Genomic DNA, 17,698 nt, shown 5'->3' with positions numbered 1-17,698 from the left:
GGACTTGAGGGTCCTGGGATGCAAGCACCAACTGATTGTCGGTCTCGGTCTCCTTCTCCAATTTCTTCCAGATAAAAAAAACGTTTGCTGGTGTGGATCCTGTGGAGGCTGCCCTCACTGTGCTTGTGGCAATTGAGGTGGGCATACACCATAGAAGGCAGCAATGCCAGCAGAGGCTGGAGGCAGCATCCCATGTGAGGAGGCCGCCGCACACCCTGAAGACCCAGCCGCCCACCAGGTTGAGGAGGGACCCAGAAGGGAGAACCAGCAGTGGCCCAAGGTGTACAGGTGTCATTGGTCATTCCATGAGCTGAAGGCTCTGTCTCAGCAGAGACTCAGTGCAGCACCTGGCAGGGGTTGGGGTTAGGGACAGGCGCGCTGTGACTATTAACGTGACAGTGGCTTCACATGTATCAGGTGTGACAAGTTTGAATATGAACATTTTACTGTATATGAACATCCCCTTAACTACAGATAGTGACCTCACCAGTGCCCACTCAGTGCTCCTCACTCTTCTTGATCTTCCATGGTGTAATACATCCTGAGCTATGTCCTCAGGATGCACATCAGAGGTAGAGGGAGCCTGCTACTTTCCCCGCCATGTGGCCTTTCGTGCCCTTGGCGGGTGTCCTCTGGAGGGCCTGGCTGACCTACCTGTGTCATTAGCGTTGCTGTGCCCATTGCCCTTGAGATGCACCGGTGTCAGGAGGAGGGGATTCAGAAGAACTGGAGGCTGCTGTAGTCTCCTTGGTGGCAGAGCCCCAGTTGGCCTCCAGTGTTTCTCCTCCCTAAGGGTGCACTTAGGGGACACCATGTACAGAGGGAGCTGGAGTGAGCTCCCGAAGCTGTAGGGTAATTTGGCTTTGCTAGTCCTGGAGGCTCGCTATTGTCTGCACCATGGTATCAACATCCTCAGCGATGGTCCTCAGGGACTGGGTCATGCTCTGGAGCTTCGGCAATGTTCACTTGTGTCTGGGACACGTCCCTCAGTGACTGGAACATGATGTCGAGGCCTTCAGCCATGGTCATCACAAACTGAGCCATGCCTCAAGTCGCGGATGCCGTGCTCCAGGTTTTCCACTGCATCCCAACCTAGCAGTGTTGGCCTCGGTGCCACGTACTGTCAACACCATCTCCTGTACTTGAAGCCTTTGGGTCTTCCCTAATCAGCCTTGCAGTCACTGGAAATGTCACTGACCCCTCCTCCTGAATTTCATGGCTGTGTCCTATCATCTGCATCAGCTCAGGGAAAACCTTGTCCAGTGGCCTGGTATCTAGCTGAGACCCAGCTGTGTGAGATCTAGCAGACCTCCGACTGCTGTCTCCCTTGGATGTTCCTGCCTCCGCCTGATGTGCATCAGCAGCTGTGTGGTGCTCACCAGAAAGTGCCTCCGAAGCCTGCCCACTGATCTCGCCCACTGAGGTGTGTGTCTCTGTGCTGGTGGAAGGTGCGGGTGATAACTGTGATGCATTGTCAGTATTTTTTCTCTGAGTTCTCCTCCAAGGTGGTCTCTTGGGTGGCAGGAGAGAACGATTCCAGATGGACCTGCCTCATCAGATGGTGATCCTGCAAGACAATGGACATGCGGTCAGTCAGACAGAAGGATAATTTTGTCAGATAGGAACAACTCACTTGTAACAGGTCATCTGGATGAAGGGACAGTGGATCCTCACCACTCTGGCGCAGGCCAACCTCGTTGCTGATGACTGCACTATCCTCGGGCAACACCATGATTTCCAGGGCCCATTCATCAAAGAGGATGAAGGCTCGGATTTCTGGGACTTACTCCTCTTTGTCTTGGCTCTTTCTCATTTATATGAGCTATCGTCTCCTACAGGGACAAAGAGAGGATATTGTGAGCCGCAAGCTTAATGGGTCAGGGGGATCTCTTGCAGCTGGCATGTGTGGGCACTGTACCTAGATATGAAGGGGTTGTGCTAGTGGGAGCCAGGGGGTTCTGAGGAACATGCTTGAAAATCAGACATGGGGAAGGTGCGAGGTGTTAGTCAGTAGATTTGGAAAGGGGGAGGTGTTTGGAAATTTGTGGGGTGGTAGGCGGATCTGATGCCAGGAGAGAGGTGATAACTTACCTTTGCAGCTCATTGGAGGTCATTTGTCTTCTTCCTACATTGGACGGTGGTCCTCTTGGTCATGATGCCCGCACAGACAGCAGCGGCCACTGCCTTCCAAGTGGCATTGCTAATCCTGTTGCTGGTCCTCCAACCTCCTCAAGGGACTGGGGTGCCCCGCCTCTGATCCACAGCACCGAGAAACCCTGTCAGGTCAGAATCCCCAAAGTGAGGAGCAAATTCGTGCTGCCATGCTTGTATTTTGACTGAGAGGGAGTGGTGAGGGAGCATTTAAAAGCAGTTCCCCTTTGTTAGCGGCGAGCACTAAGGCGCGAGTCGGGCGAATCAGATGACAAGGGATCCAGTAATGTGCAGATTATCGTGGGAGCTCATTTTTGCCACTTAGTGCCATTGAATACGTGCCGCAATCTTGCCCATGCAGCCGATACAAAACTCCCCACCAAACGTGCCCAAAACCAGTTGAATCTCACCCCATACTACAAACAAATATAAAAAGTTCAGAGTTTGAGAGTTTGTCTAATATTATAGAATAAGGCACAAGAGCTTTATGCATGATATTCAATAAAAAGAGCATGGGAGAGTTAGAGAAATATGGAAAAAAAGTCAGGAAATATAGAGCTTGCAGCATTTGATAGAGAATTTGCAAACTAGTTCAAGCTGTCTCAGAGGCGAGTCAATATTTAATTTCCTGCTTTATTGTCACTCACCCGTTAGCTTAATATGCCCTTCTTCATCCAGTAGAATACTGAAAAAGGTGAAACAAACAAAATTAAAAGCTAGGACAGACATTGGGACAGAACTTCTGAAGAGTGGCAATTGCAGTCAGATTGCCACTTCGCTCCTATTTACTAATTTTGTGCACATTTCTCACCTGGACTTCTGACTCAGGCCGGATGAGAAACGTGCAGCTCAGCAGGTTCCCAAGGCCTTCAGTCAAGGCAAGCAGCATCAGTGGGAGTGATGCCATACCCAATTTAGGGTGATAGTTGCCATAAAGCAGGTAAGTTTAAAGGTCCCACTCGCTATTCCGGGGCGGCCACGGTGTGAGTGGTCACACATTTGGTGGCTCCCACTCGTGGCATTTTTTTCAGACCTTTTCCCCAGTTAACAGGTGGATGTGAGGCGGAATAAAGGTGCAGGAGAGTGAGGGGAAGAGATTGACCTTCTGGTGTATGGAGCGAAGGGCCAGAACCAGTCGAAAAAGAGGGAATCATTTGGTTGGAGCTGGTGAGGCCCTGTGATGCATGTGGAGATGGCGGAGGGGCAGGGAGCAGCCCTGCCGACTCAATGGTTGACGGACCAGCTGGTGAGCTTCCTGAATGAGAAGTTCACCCACCATCGGAAGGAGAGTCTGGAGGACCTGTCCCGGGCGGTGGATTCAATCAGGGCGGTGGTCGACAGGGTGAAAACGAAGCTGGCGGCCCAGGGTCAGGCCTCGATGGCAGCAGAGATGGAGCTGATGCAGGCAGAATATAAGGATTGTGGGCTTGCCAGAGGGGAGCGAAGGAGCCGATGCTGGCGCGTATGTGGGAAGGATGCTGGAGAAGCTGCTTGGAGAGGGTGTGTTTGCACAGCTGTTGGAGGTGGATCAAGCGGACAGGGCGCTAATGAGGTAGCCCTGGGGGAACGAGGGCGATGGTGGTGTGGTTGCACCGGTTCCTGGACAAGGGGCGAATTATGAGGTGGGCCAGGCAGCCGAGGCGCTGCACCTGGGAGAGCAGTGAAATCCGAGTGTACCTGGACATGGGTGCAAAGTTGGCCAAGAGGAGAGCGAGCTTCAACAGGTCAAGGCAGCCCTCTACAAGTGCGTGAAGTTTGGGCTACAGTACCCGGCACATCTGTGGGTGACCTACGAAGGCCGGAAATTGTACTTTGGTTCGGCGGAGGAGGCGGTAGATTTCGTTAAAAACAATGTACTGGCAGGAGAAGGTGGACTTTGAACTTTGGTGGAGATGCTGTGATGTTGCTGTTAACTTATGTTTCAGGCCATTTTTTTCTTTTTCAGCTTCAGGTTTGTTCTTTGTCCTTTGTTAAGGGATGGGGGTTTGGTCTCTTTGTTTGGGCTTGGGGAGGGGTTGTTTTTGGTTCGTTTGCACTAATGTTCGAGTGGGGGGGGGGGAAATCAGGATGCTAGGCACCATGGGTGGGGGCTGCCAGGCTAGCTGGGTGGGCTAGTTCACGGAAGCGCAATGGGGGGGTGAGTGAAAGGTCAGTGGGGTGGTAGGGGAAGTACTGCTGACGGGGGAAGGGTATTTACAGTGTAAGGGGAGGAGAATTGATGACGGTGGGCGCCCAAGGGCGGGCCTGTGGAGGTGCGGGACACAGGCCGGAGGCTGGTCCAAGAGGGGCTATGGTTGATCAGCAGGGAGACATACCAAATTAGGCTGAGGAAGGGATGGGTTGGGCAAGTATTTCATTCAGGGTTGGATTTTAAAACAAAGGGGGTGGTGATTTTGGTCAATAAGTGTGTGATGTTCAAGATGGGAAATATAGAGGCGAACTCTGGGGGAAGGTACATTATGGTAAGCAGGAAATTGGAGGGGATGCCGGTGGTGTTAGTCAACACCTATTGGCCGTATCTCAAACAACGACAAATCAGACTACAGAGGGGAGATAAATCACTTGGTTGCGTGGTGTACCGAAAACAACCACTCGCTGAATGTCGGAAAGACCAAGAAACAGATCAGCGACTTCAGCAAGCGTAGCACAACACACACTCCCATCTGCATCAATGGCTCCGAAGTGGAAATGATTAATAGCTTTTAGTGCCTGGGGGTCACCATCACCAACAGTCTGTCCTGGTCCACTCATGTTGATGCAACAGTCAAGAAAGCCCAACAACGATTCTACTTCCTACGGAAGCTAAAGAAATTCTGCATGTCTGCATCGACTCTCACAAACTTCTACAGATGTGCCATAGAGAGCATCCTATCCGGCTGCTTCACAGCCTGGTATGGCAACTGCTCGGTCCAAAATTGCAAGAAACTGCAGAGTGTGGAGAACTCAGCCCAACACATCACACAAGCTTGCCACCCTCACACTGATTCTGTATACACCTCCCGCTGCCTCAGGAAGGCAGACAGCATTATCAGAGACCCTCCCACCCAGACATTGCCTTCTTCCAGACCCTTCCATCAGGCAGAAGGTACAGAAGTCTGAAGGCCCAAACATCCAGACACAGGAACAGCTTATTCCCCACAGCTACGAGCCTCCTCGACGACTCCCCCTCGGACTGATCTGTTCCCTGTAAAAACACTATTCATGACGCCCTATGCTGCTCTTGCTCATGTATTTGCTTTGTTTGGCCCCTTGTTCCGCACTGTAACCGATCATTGTTTTGTTGATGTACCATTTGTCAATGTACTCTGCTGATTATTCTTTTTGTCTACTATGTACGTACTGTGTACGTTCCCTCGGCTGCAGAAAAAATACTTTTCACTGTACTTTGGCACGTGAAAAGAAATCAAATCAAATCAAATTTACAAGTGAGCAAGGGAGGGGGCCCAGTGCCCGCAATGGAGGCTGAGTGTGGGACTGTTGGTGGAGGAGGGGCTGTGTGAGCGGGTGAGGAAGGCCATCCGGTGATATGTTGAGATTAATGACACGGGGGAGGTTTCAGAAGGTACCGTTTGGGAGGTCCTGAAAGCAGTGGTCAGGGAGGAGTTTATTTCGATTCGGGCACACAGGGAGTAGGCGGAGCGGGTGGAGATAGAAAGGCTAGTGGAGGAAATCCTGCAGGTGGGCAGGAGATAAGCAGAGGCCCCGGAGGAAGGGCTGTTAAAAGGCTACAGATGGAATTTGGGTTGTTATCCACGGGTAAGGTTGTAGGGCAGTTGCGAAGGGTGAGAGGGGCGGTATATGAGTATGGGGAGAAAGCGAGTAGGATATTAGCGCACCAGTTAAGGAAGAAGGAGGCAGCGTGAGAGATTGGGAAAGTGAAGGATACAGGTGGGAATACGGTCTTGGACCCAGATGGGGGGAGGGGGGGGGGGGGAAATGGGGTGTTTAGGGAGTTTTATAGGAAATTGCATAAGTTGGAACCCCCAGCCGGGGAAGAGGGGATGAGGCAGTTTCTGGGAGGTTTGGAGCTCCCGAAGGTTGATTGGGGACCCAATTGGGCTTGTAGAAATGGTAGATGGGTTGGAGGCGATGCAATCGGGTAAGGCCCCGCAACCGGACGGGTACCCAGTGGAATTTTATAAGAAGTCTCGGGAGTGTTGGGACCACTGTTGGTAAGGGCCGTCAATGAAGCGAAGGAGTTGGGAGTGCTCCCTCTGACGTTGTCACAGGCGTCGATCTCCCTCATTTTAAAACGGAAGAAGGATCTGGAAAACTGTGGGTCGTATAGGCCAATCTCCCTGTTAAATGTGGATGCCAAACTATTGGCAAAGCTCCTGGCCACAAGGATCGAAGATTGCGTCCCTGGGGTAATAGGGGAGGATCAGACGGGGTTCATCAAGGGGCGGCATTCGACGACCAACACTAGGAGGTTGCTTAATGTAATTATGATGCCACCCTAGGGGCACGAGGTTGAGAAGGTGGTGGCCATGGACGCAGAGAAGGCCTTTGATTGGGTGGCATGGGAATACTTATGGGAGGTCCTGGGGCGGTTTGGGTTTGGGCAGGGATTTGTGGATTGGGTCTGGTTGCTATACCAGGCACCTTTGGCAAGTGTGCGGACGAATTGGGTGAGATCAGATTACTTCAGGTTGCACCGGGGACGAGGCAGGGGTGTCTACTTTCTCCACTGTTGTTTGCCTTGGCTATAGAGCCGTTGGTATTGGCATTGAGAGCGTTGAGGGTTAGGCAGGGGATAGTACGGGGAGGCTGGAACACAGGGTCTCGTTCTACGCGGACACTCTGCTTCTGTACATAGCGGACCCGCTGGGGGGAATTGGAGGGATCATGGGGATATTAGAGAAATTTGGCCGGTTTTTGGGATACAAATTGAATATGGGTAAGAGTGAGGTCTTTGAGATACAGAGATACAGGCGAGGGGGCAGGAGAAGAGATTGGGTGAGATGCCGTTCAGGGTGGTGGGAGGGAGCTTTTGATATTTGGGTATCCAGGTGGCACAGGAGTGGGAGCAGCTGCATCAACTGAATTTGGGGCGGCAGGTAGAACAGATGAAGGGGGACTTTCGGAAGTGGAATGCACTCCGGTTGTCACTGGCGGGGCGGGTACAGACAGTAAAAATGACAGCCCTCCCTAGGTTTTTGTTTGTTTTCCAGAGCCTCCCAATTTTTATCCCCAAGGCGTTCTTCAAAAAGGTGAATGCTGAGATCTCGGGATTTGTTTGGGCGGGTAAAATCCCGTGGGTGGAAAAGGTGCTGCTGGAGCGGGGGGCAGCTGGCCCTCCCGAATTTCATTAACTACTATTGGGCGGCAAATATTGCAATGGTCAGGAGGGGTGGGTTGCTAGTCAGAGCGGTAGGGTTAGTTTGAAGGATATGGGGTAGTTTGAAGGATATGAGACAATGGGAGACTAGTTAGAGGAATGAGGGTTAGGAACATAATCAAGCATGAGGAGGTAGTCTGGGGTCAGGAGGGATGATGGGTGGTAATTGGGAGTCCGTGAGAGTAGTCAAGGATAAGGGGTAGGAGTGACGGCGGGTGGGAAGCGGCCGCACAATGGAGGGCTCCCGTTCGGCAACGGCATTTTTGGGGCTTTAAGCCCGGTCCCAGGGTCCACGGAGGCGGCAGAAGCAGGGAGAAGGCACGGAGGAGGCACAGTGAAGACACAGGAGGAAAAAAAGAACAAAGAAAAATGTCGAGGGTGAGCAAGAAAACGGCCGGAAAAAAAAAACAGCTGAAGGTTTGTCGGGGAGTGGAAAGGTCACCAAGGAAAATGGAGGCTGGAGCACCAGGGAAGGCCGCACTGCTTACGGCTGAAGAAATAACCAAGGTGATGGCTGCGGAATTTGAAAAGCAGTTGGCGCAGATTGCGAAATGCATGGAGACGGTGAGGAAGGAGATGAGGGAGGTTCTGAGTGTGCTGGTGGAGGAGGTGGTTTCCCCGGTGAGGTGACGGAGGTGGCGAGCGCAGTGGCGGAGGTGCGAGAGCAAAGGGAGGCACTGAAGGAAGTGGAGGAGACGTTATTGCAGCACGGTGATCAACTTGCCTCGATGGGGAAAGAGATGCGGAAGGTGATGGATACTAACAAGGATCTGCGAGGAAAAATGGAAGACCTGGAAAACAGATCCAGGCGACAGAATTTGAGGATTGTGGGGTTGCCCGAAGGAATTGAAGGACCGAAGCCGACTGAGTATTTTGCCGCGATGTTGGCAAAACTATTTGGGGAGGGGGAGGATCCCTCCCGATATGAACTGGATCGGGCTCATCGGTCATGGAGGCCTGTACCAAAGGCGAGTGAGCCGCCAAGGGCAGTGACTCTGTGCTTCCGTAGGTACAGTGTGAAGGAGAAGGTCCTGGGCTGGGCCAAGCAGAAGCGGGTGGTGCAGTGGGCTGGAGCTGGTATACGTGTATACCAGGACTTTAAGGTGGAGCTGGCAAGGAGGCGGGCTGTCTTCAACCGGGTGAAGAGGGCATTGTACATTAGCAAGGTGCGGTGTGGCATTGCATATCCAGCGAAGCTGAGGGTGACTTACAAGCTCAGGGACTTTTATTTTGGAACGGCGGAAGCAGCGGAGGAGTTTGCGAAAGCAGAAGGACTGTGGCAGAACTGACAAATTGAGGAATGGCCATGTGCCGATGTAACCTCATGACTGTATTTTCTTCTTTTTTGTATCACAGCGTGCGGGTGTAGAGACTAAAGGAGCCAATGTGGTATATATTTGGACAAGGGAAGGGGCGGGACTTTCACTCGAAATGAGGGTTCTTTGGGGTGTAGGTGAATATGCGGGGTTTGTGTGCTAAAAGGGGATCTTTGAGCTTTCCTAGGACCGGGCAAGTGGGAAAGGGACCCGGGCGGGGGGCCTCCACGCTGGCCGGTTTAAGCCGGCCAGTGAACGGGAGTGATGTGGGGGGAGGGGCTGCGGCCATCGGAGCCTGGCAGAACAGGGTCCGAGTGGTCTAGCCGGGGTGGAAAGTTGGGGGGAAGGAACCGAGGTTGGGAGGAGGAGTTTTACAAGAGGCAGTGGATGGGAGGAGCTGGAGACCGGGGGTGGTGGGGAAGGGGGGGTGGGGGAGGTGGGGGGCTGTGTAAGATTAAGGGTGACTACTGGTAATCCCTGATTCCTTTTTGTCATTTGTTTATGTAAACATGCGGGTTGAGGTTTGGGGGGTTGGTGGGTAGATGGGATCGTTGTTATTATGGGGACTGACATATCTTGCTGATTATTGTTTATTGTTGATGGATGTAAATGTGGGAGAAAATGTGAAAAAGGAGAATAATTTTTTAAAAAAAAAAGGATAAAGGGTAGGAACGGTCTAAGCGGGAGGATCAGAAAGAAGGGTAGTCCAGGAGGCCAGGGATAGTAAGGGTGGGGGTAGTGGGGTGGGGGGGGGGGGGGGGGGGGGGGGGGGGGGCTGGTTCGGGAACATAATTGGAGGTCCAGTGTGAGTGTCAGCAGTAGTCAACACTACAGTTACCCAAGAGTTAGCCAGAGCACACCCAATAATAGCAATTGCTCATTGTCACAAGTAGGCTTCAATGAAGTTACTGTGAAAAGCCCCTAGTTGCCACATTCCGACGCCTGTTCGAGGAGGCCGGTACAGGAATTGAACCCGTGCTGCTGGCCTTGTTCTGCATTACAAGCCAGCTTTATAGCCCACTGCGCTAAACCAGCCCCTAAACCTAGGGTTACGAAGTTATGGGTCAAAATTATCACAGCAGTGGTCTGAAAATGAAGAAAATGGGAAATTTATTTTGTTGGCACCATTTCCTCTTTGGCAACTTTCAAGACAGCTGTGATTCCTGCTATAGGTTGGAATAGGTATTCTTGAAATGCAAATGTCACAGTCCGAAGATGAAACTTTAATGCTGCGTCAGGGGGAGTTCGACACTGTATGAAACCTTCCAACAAATTAGTGGTAGACACTGACTTGCAAGAAGAAGCCACAGTAAGTGTGAAAAAAATTGCTCTCGAGAGATTTGGTTATGGACCAAAAGAAGCAGGATTGCTTTCTCAAGGAGTCCTCTGGCTTCCCAGCCCCCAGCATTCCAACAAATTCCAGCCCCACCCCTCTCTGATTCCCAAAGGTAAGTACAAAACCCACCCTTGATTGTCTCCAAAACTCCCACACCCAATTGCAATGCCGACCTAACAGCCAGCAACCTCACAGTAAATTTACTGGATTTGTTTTGGCCAGCAAGATCTATTTGTGCTGGGTCTTCTCAGAAGGAGCCATAGTGTGCCCAGTTTACTCCAGGAGTGCCACTGTTTGTCCAGCACTTAAATTCACAAAATACTTCACAATGTCAAGGTGAAAGCAATCTGCTGTTGGATAATTTGAAAACTTGCAAAAAGTTTAAAATTTGAAATCTGGATTCAATGTTGGAGAAGATGCTGCAGTACCCCATGCACAGATGTCATCTTAATTCAGGCTCCGATGTCTTGAAAATCTGAGGCTGCACCTTACACACCAGCAAGTGTAATTTTCCACTGTTAGGCAATCATAGATACAATATTTGCAGCAATATTGTGTACTTCAGCATTTAACCCTACTGCGAAACCCCAAGATACCTCTCAAGAGCATCAGGGAACCCCAAGCATTCTCATAATGTCAACACTCCTTTTTTGCCACAAAATAGGTGCAAACAGAAATCAAATGTAAAGTCTTTTCTGGCTATATCTGTGCATATGTTAAGAATTAGGAAGAGGCACACAGTCACAGGTACATTTGCCAACTACATGGTCGCCTGGCCAAGCCACCCTCCCATGGCCCCTTCACATTAGCCCCAGAAAGTTGTACCCATTTTAGGAGTGGGTAATGTGAAATGTTCTCTTATTAAAAAAAATAATTAAGTTTCGCATTTTGTCATTTTTAATGGAAGAAATGATGCTGGAATGCTCCTCTTTCGCCCTCATACACATTCAATTATCTGTCTCGCAAAACTCGCCCCCACCTTGTGTGAACCCCCCCCCACATCTCCCCCCCCCCCCCCGTGCATGCCCTGTCCCTCTTGCCCATGCCCCGCCCCCTTTCTCACACACACGCCCATCCTCGCTCACATGTGCATTTGCCCCCCTCACCCGCACACTTGACCCCCTCTCTCACACACACACAAATACACACACATATACACAGACAGACACGGGCAGAGACAGGCACGGGCTCAGACACCGACACGGGCACAGACATCAACACGGGCACAGACGCCGACATGGGTAGATGCCGACACGGGCACAGACGCCGACACCGACACGCAGAGACGCCGACATGCAGAGACACCGACACGCAGAGACACCGGCACGCAGAGACATTGACACGCACAGACACCGACACGCACAGACACCGACACGCACAGACACCGACACGCACCGACACCGACACGCACCGACACCGACACGCACAGACACCGACACGCACAGACACCGACCGACACGCACAGACACCGACCGACACGCACAGACACCGACACGCACAGACACCGACACCGACGCGCACAGACACCGACGCGCACAGACACCGACGCGCACAGACACCGACGCGCACAGACACCGACGCGCACAGACACCGATGCGCACAGACACCGACGCGCACAGACACCGACGCGCACAGACACCGACGCGCACAGACACCGACGTGCACCGACACGCACAGACACCGACACGCACAGACACCGACACGCACAGACACCGACACGCACAGACACCGACACGCACAGACACCGACACGCACCGACACCGACACGCACCGACACCGACACGCACAGACACCGACACGCACAGCCACCGACCGACACGCACAGACACCGACCGACACGCACAGACACCGACACGCACAGACACCGACACGCACAGACACCGACACCGACGCGCACAGACACCGACGCGCACAGACACCGACGCGCACAGACACCGACGCGCACAGACACCGACGCGCACAGACACCGACGCGCACAGACACCGACGCGCACAGACACCGACGCGCACAGACACCGACGTGCACCGACACGCACAGACACCGACACGCACAGACACCGACACGCACAGACACCGACACGCACAGAGACCGACACGCACCGACACCGACACGCACCGACACCGACACGCACAGACACCGACACGCACAGACACCGACACGCACAGACACCGACCGACACGCACAGACACCGACCGACACGCACAGACACCGACACGCACAGACACCGACACCGACGCGCACAGACACCGACGCGCACAGACACCGACGCGCACAGACACCGATGCGCACAGACACCGACGCGCACAGACACCGACGCGCACAGACACCGACGCGCACAGACACCGACGTGCACCGACACGCACAGACACCGACACGCACAGACACCGACACGCACAGACACCGACACGCACAGACACCGACACGCACAGACACCGACACGCACAGACACCGACACGCACAGACACCGACGCGCACGGACACCGAAGCGCGCGGGCACAGACACCAATGCGGGCACAGACACCGATGCGGGCACAGACACCGACGCGGGCACAGACACCGTCGCAACCGTCGCGGGCACAGGCGCCGACGCGGGCACAGACGCCGACGGAGGCACAGACGTCGACACGGGCACAGACGTCGACGCGGGCACTGGCGCCGACACGGGCACAGACGCCGACATCGACACGAACAGACACCGACACGCAGGCACCGACACGCACGGACACCGACGCGCACGGACACCGACGCGCACGGACACCGACGCGCACGGACACCGACGCGCACGGACACCGACGCGCACGGACACCGACGCGCACGGACACCGGCGCGCACAGACACCGGCGCGCACAGACACCGGCGCGCACAGACACCGGTGCGCACAGACACCGACGTGCACAGACACCGACGCGGGCACAGACACCGACGCGGGCACAGACACCGACGCGGGCACAGACGCCGACGCGCACAGACACCGACGCGCACAGACACCGACGCGGGCACAGACGCCGACGCGCACAGACGCGCACAGACACCGACGCGCACAGACACCGGCGCGCACAGACACACACCGACACGCACAGACACCGACACGCACAGACACCGGCGCGCACAGACACCGGCGCGCACAGACACCGGTGCGCACAGACACCGACGTGCACAGACACCGACGCGGGCACAGACACCGACGCGGGCACAGACACCGACGCGGGCACAGACGCCGACGCGCACAGACACCGACGCGCACAGACACCGACGCGGGCACAGACGCCGACGCGCACAGACGCGCACAGACACCGACGCGCACAGACACCGGCGCGCACAGACACACACCGACACGCACAGACACCGACGCGAACAGACACCGACGCGCACAGACACACACCGACACGCACAGACACCGACACGCAGACACCGACACGCACAGACACCGACGCGCACAGACACCGACGCGCACAGACACACACCGACACGCACAGACACCGACACGCAGACACCGACACGCACAGACACCGACGCGCACAGACACCGACGCGCACAGACACACACCGACACGCACAGACACCGACACGCAGACACCGACACGCACAGACACCGACGCGCACAGACACCGACGCGCACAGACACCGGCGCGCACAGACACCGACGCGCACGGACACCGACGTGCACGGACACCGACGTGCACGGACACCGACGCGCACGGACACCGACGCGCATGGACACCGACACGCACAGACACACACCGACACGCACAGACACACACCGACACGCACAGACACCGACACGCACAGACACCGACATGCACAGACACCGACACGCACAGACACCGACACGCACAGACACCGACACGCACGGACACCGACGCGCACGGACACCGAAGCGCGCGGGCACAGACACCAATGCGGGCACAGACACCGACGCGGGCACAGACACCGTCGCAACCGTCGCGGGCACAGGCGCCGACGCGGGCACAGACGCCGAAGGAGGCACAGACGTCGACGCGGGCACAGACGTCGACGCGGGCACAGGCGCCGACACGGGCACAGACGCCGACATCGACACGCACAGACACCGACGCGCACGGACACCGACGCGCACGGACACCGACGCGCACGGACACCGACGCGCACGGACACCGGCGCGCACGGACACCGGCGCGCACGGACACCGGCGCGCACAGACACCGGCGCGCACAGACACCGGCGCGCACAGACACCGACGCGGGCACAGACACCGACGCGGGCACAGACACCGACGCGGGCACAGACGCCGACGCGCACAGACACCGACGCGCACAGACACCGACGCACAGACACCGACGCACAGACACCGACGCACAGACACCGACGCGCACAGACACCGACGCGCACAGACACCGACGCGCACAGACACCGACGCGCACAGACACCGACGCGCACAGACATGCACAGTCACAGACACGCAGACACAGACACGCACAGACACAGACACGCACAGACACAGACACGCACAGACACAGACACGCACAGACACAGACACGCACAGACACAGACACATACACTTGTGTGGCATGAATGTTACTTGCCACTTGTCAGCCCAAGCGTGGATATTGTCCAGGTCTTGCTGCACTTGAATGTGGACTGCTTCAGCATCAGAGTATTCGTGAATGGTGCATTGTGAAATAATCAGCGAGCATCCCCACGTCTGACTTATGTTGGAAGGAAGGTCATTGATCACAGAATCCCTGCAGTGCAGGAGGTAGCATTCAGCCCCTCGAGTCTGCACCGACCCTCCGAAAGAGCACCCTACCCCATGCCCAATTCCCCGCCCTATCCCCGTAACCCCACCTAATCTTTTGACACTAAGGGGAAATTTAACATGGCCAATCCCCCTAACGTGCACATCTTTGGATTGTGGGAGGAAATCGGAGGACCGGTAAGAAACCCATGCAGACACATGAAGAATGTGCAAACTCCACACATACAGCCACCTGAGGTCGGACTCGAATTCAGGTCCCTGGTGCTGTGAGGCAGCAGTGCTAACCACTGTGCCACCGTGCCGAAGCAGCTGAAGGTGGTTGAGGCTTCTGGAAGGTTCTCTCAGAAATATCACCCAGCAGAAACCAATCACTGATTGTTGTCAGGCAAAACAGTCCCTGGCCAACCCATTGGTTGCCAATTAACCAATGAAACCAGATTCCCTCCAAAACCGGTTCCTCCGTCTACTTGGTGCCAAAGAGTCTGACTTCTCCTTGTCCAAACACAAAGCCTGAGAATACAGTATCCTGGCAAGCAGGCTGTTTTAAACTTTTAATCTTCTGCTTTCCTCTTTCTACTAAGGTCACATACCAATTATTGATACATGGATCAAAACAATAACACAAAATAAAAGAAACGGAAGCAAAGAAAATGGACAGAATGGGACACTCGCCCCACTCTCTTATACACACAAACACCCCCTTCTCTCACACAGACACACACCGTTCTCTCTCACACACACAATTATCCCCCTTTCTCTCACACGCCCCTCTATCTCATGCTCCAAAATCACTCCGGCCCCCTCTCTTACCATACTCCACTGTCCACACTCGCCCTGATATGGAGATTTGAATTTCATGCTGGCTTCTTGATTGGACAAGCAGCTCTCCCACATTTTTCATATTTTACAAATTAACCTGTTCTGCTGCAGAATCCCTGGGAGGCTCCCATGCAGACAGTGGGTCTTGCTGACTCCATTTTGAGAACCCTTGACATAAAACATTGATGGATGCAGTTTACTCCTCCACTACAAATTGTTCAAACTTAATCTGCACCTCATACACGATGTATGCAGATGTAATGTGTAACAGTCTAATTATCTACCACTTACTTTTCTGGCTTCAGGTCTCGATAGATGATTCCAAGATTGTGAAGATGGTCCAAGGCTAAAGCCAACTCTGCCAGATATATCTTAACATCTTCTTCTGTGAACATCACCTGAGAGGAGAAAGTAAATTGACAGGATAAAATACTGCGTGCTTCATCAATAAGCTATTGTTGCTATTTTCAAACTTGGTCATGCTTCTGATAATCAAAGAAAGAAAAGTATATGTGACAACATAATATCTTTGAAAACTATCTGAGGAAATTGAGCATCTGTTTCAAATTTTATTTTCACTAATTCTGCACTCATGGTGAGAAATAAGTGTTGAAGAAGATATTTTCTATTTTTTGTATCTAGTGTCGATATTAAACTCTACCCACAGTCCAAAGATGTGCAGGTTAGGTGGATTGCCCATTCTAAATTTCCCTTCTTGTCCAAAGGTCAGGTGGAGTTACAGGGGATTGGACCTAGGAACGGGTGCTCTTTCAGAGGGTGGGTGCAGACTCAATGGGACGAATGGCCTCCTTCTGCACCTCAGAACATAAGAACAAACAAAATAGGAGTAAAAGTAGGCCTCAGAGCTGTTCGTGCTTACTCCGCCATTCAACAAGAACCTGGCTGATTTGAGCTTGGCCTCAACTCCCAGCAAGGGGGAAAAGGGGAATGAGTGGAAGGAGGAGGGGTAAGGTGGGAGGGAAGGGGTGTCAGCAGCAAGGATAAATGGTGGCTCTCACTAGGCCCTCCATTATTGATGGTCGATCAGGCACAGAAGCTCGCAAGCAACCCAGACAGGATTTATTTTTCATGCTTTCTACATGGTGAGTCCCTCACCTACCGCGAGTGAATATCAGCAGAGGTGGTGATTCGGCCCTTAAGTGGGCATTAATTGTCTCCATTTCTGGAGGTAGGCTATCCACTAATGTTCACTCTAATCCAGACTCCCACAGCTACCTTGACAACACTTTCTCACACCCTGCTTCCTGAAAGGATCCCATTCCATTATCCCAGTTTCTCATCTGTTCTGTTGATCTAACCTTCCACACCAATGCTTCCAACAAGTCTCCCTTTTTTCTCAACTGAGGATTCTCACCAATTATGGTTGACAGGGACTTCCAATGTGTCTAATCCATTTCACGCACCTGTGCTCTCACTCCTTCCCCTCCCTCCCAGAACCAAATTAGGTTCTCATATTTTCACCTCCCAAGCCACCTTCCAGGCTCTATTCAACAGGTCATCCACTGTCATTTCTGCCACCTCCAGCATGATGCCACCTAGAGCCCTGCCCTCCACTGTCAGCATTCTATAGGGACTGTTCCCGCCAGAACACCCGAGCCTACTCCTCAATCACTCCTACCACCCCCTCTCTTTCTCACAGCACCTTTTTGTGCAAGCACAGAAAATGCAACACGTTCCCTTTCACCTCTTCGTAGCTCACTGTCCAGGCCCTAAACACTTCTTCAATTTAGTACTGCATTCACTGCTCACAATGTGGTCTATACTAGATTGAGAAAATCAAATGCAGACTCGGTGCCTGCTCTATGGAACACGTCCCTTCAGCCCACGTGCATGACCCAAGCTTCTGGTTGCTTGTCATTTTAATTCTCCACTTTGTTCCCATGCTCACCTTTCTGTCCCTAGCCTGTTACAGTTTTGCAATGAAGTTCAAGCTCGAGAAACAGCATCTTATCTTTTAACTAGACACGCTAGTCTTCTGGATTC

General features: G+C 53.5%; 1 protein-coding gene across 3 annotated transcripts in view; it reads right to left on the bottom strand.

Moving 5' to 3' along the window:
- rps6ka1 (ribosomal protein S6 kinase a, polypeptide 1) overlaps positions 1-17,698 on the bottom strand; it is a 491,911-nt gene that overhangs the window by 193,899 nt on the left and 280,314 nt on the right. For all 3 annotated transcript variants that reach the window (XM_072501006.1, XM_072501007.1, XM_072501008.1), the window contains 2 exons: positions 15,986-16,092; positions 2,799-2,836 (listed from right to left, as the gene is read on the bottom strand). In XM_072501006.1, coding sequence (XP_072357107.1) covers positions 2,799-2,836; positions 15,986-16,092 — 145 coding nt within the window. The remainder of the gene's footprint in view (positions 1-2,798; positions 2,837-15,985; positions 16,093-17,698) is intronic.

Source organism: Scyliorhinus torazame, chromosome 1 (genome assembly GCF_047496885.1).
Source record: "Scyliorhinus torazame isolate Kashiwa2021f chromosome 1, sScyTor2.1, whole genome shotgun sequence".
Lineage (NCBI taxonomy): Eukaryota > Metazoa > Chordata > Chondrichthyes > Carcharhiniformes > Scyliorhinidae > Scyliorhinus > Scyliorhinus torazame.
Note: the sequence above shows the minus strand (reverse complement) of the source record. Positions and strands in the feature narration are given on the sequence as shown.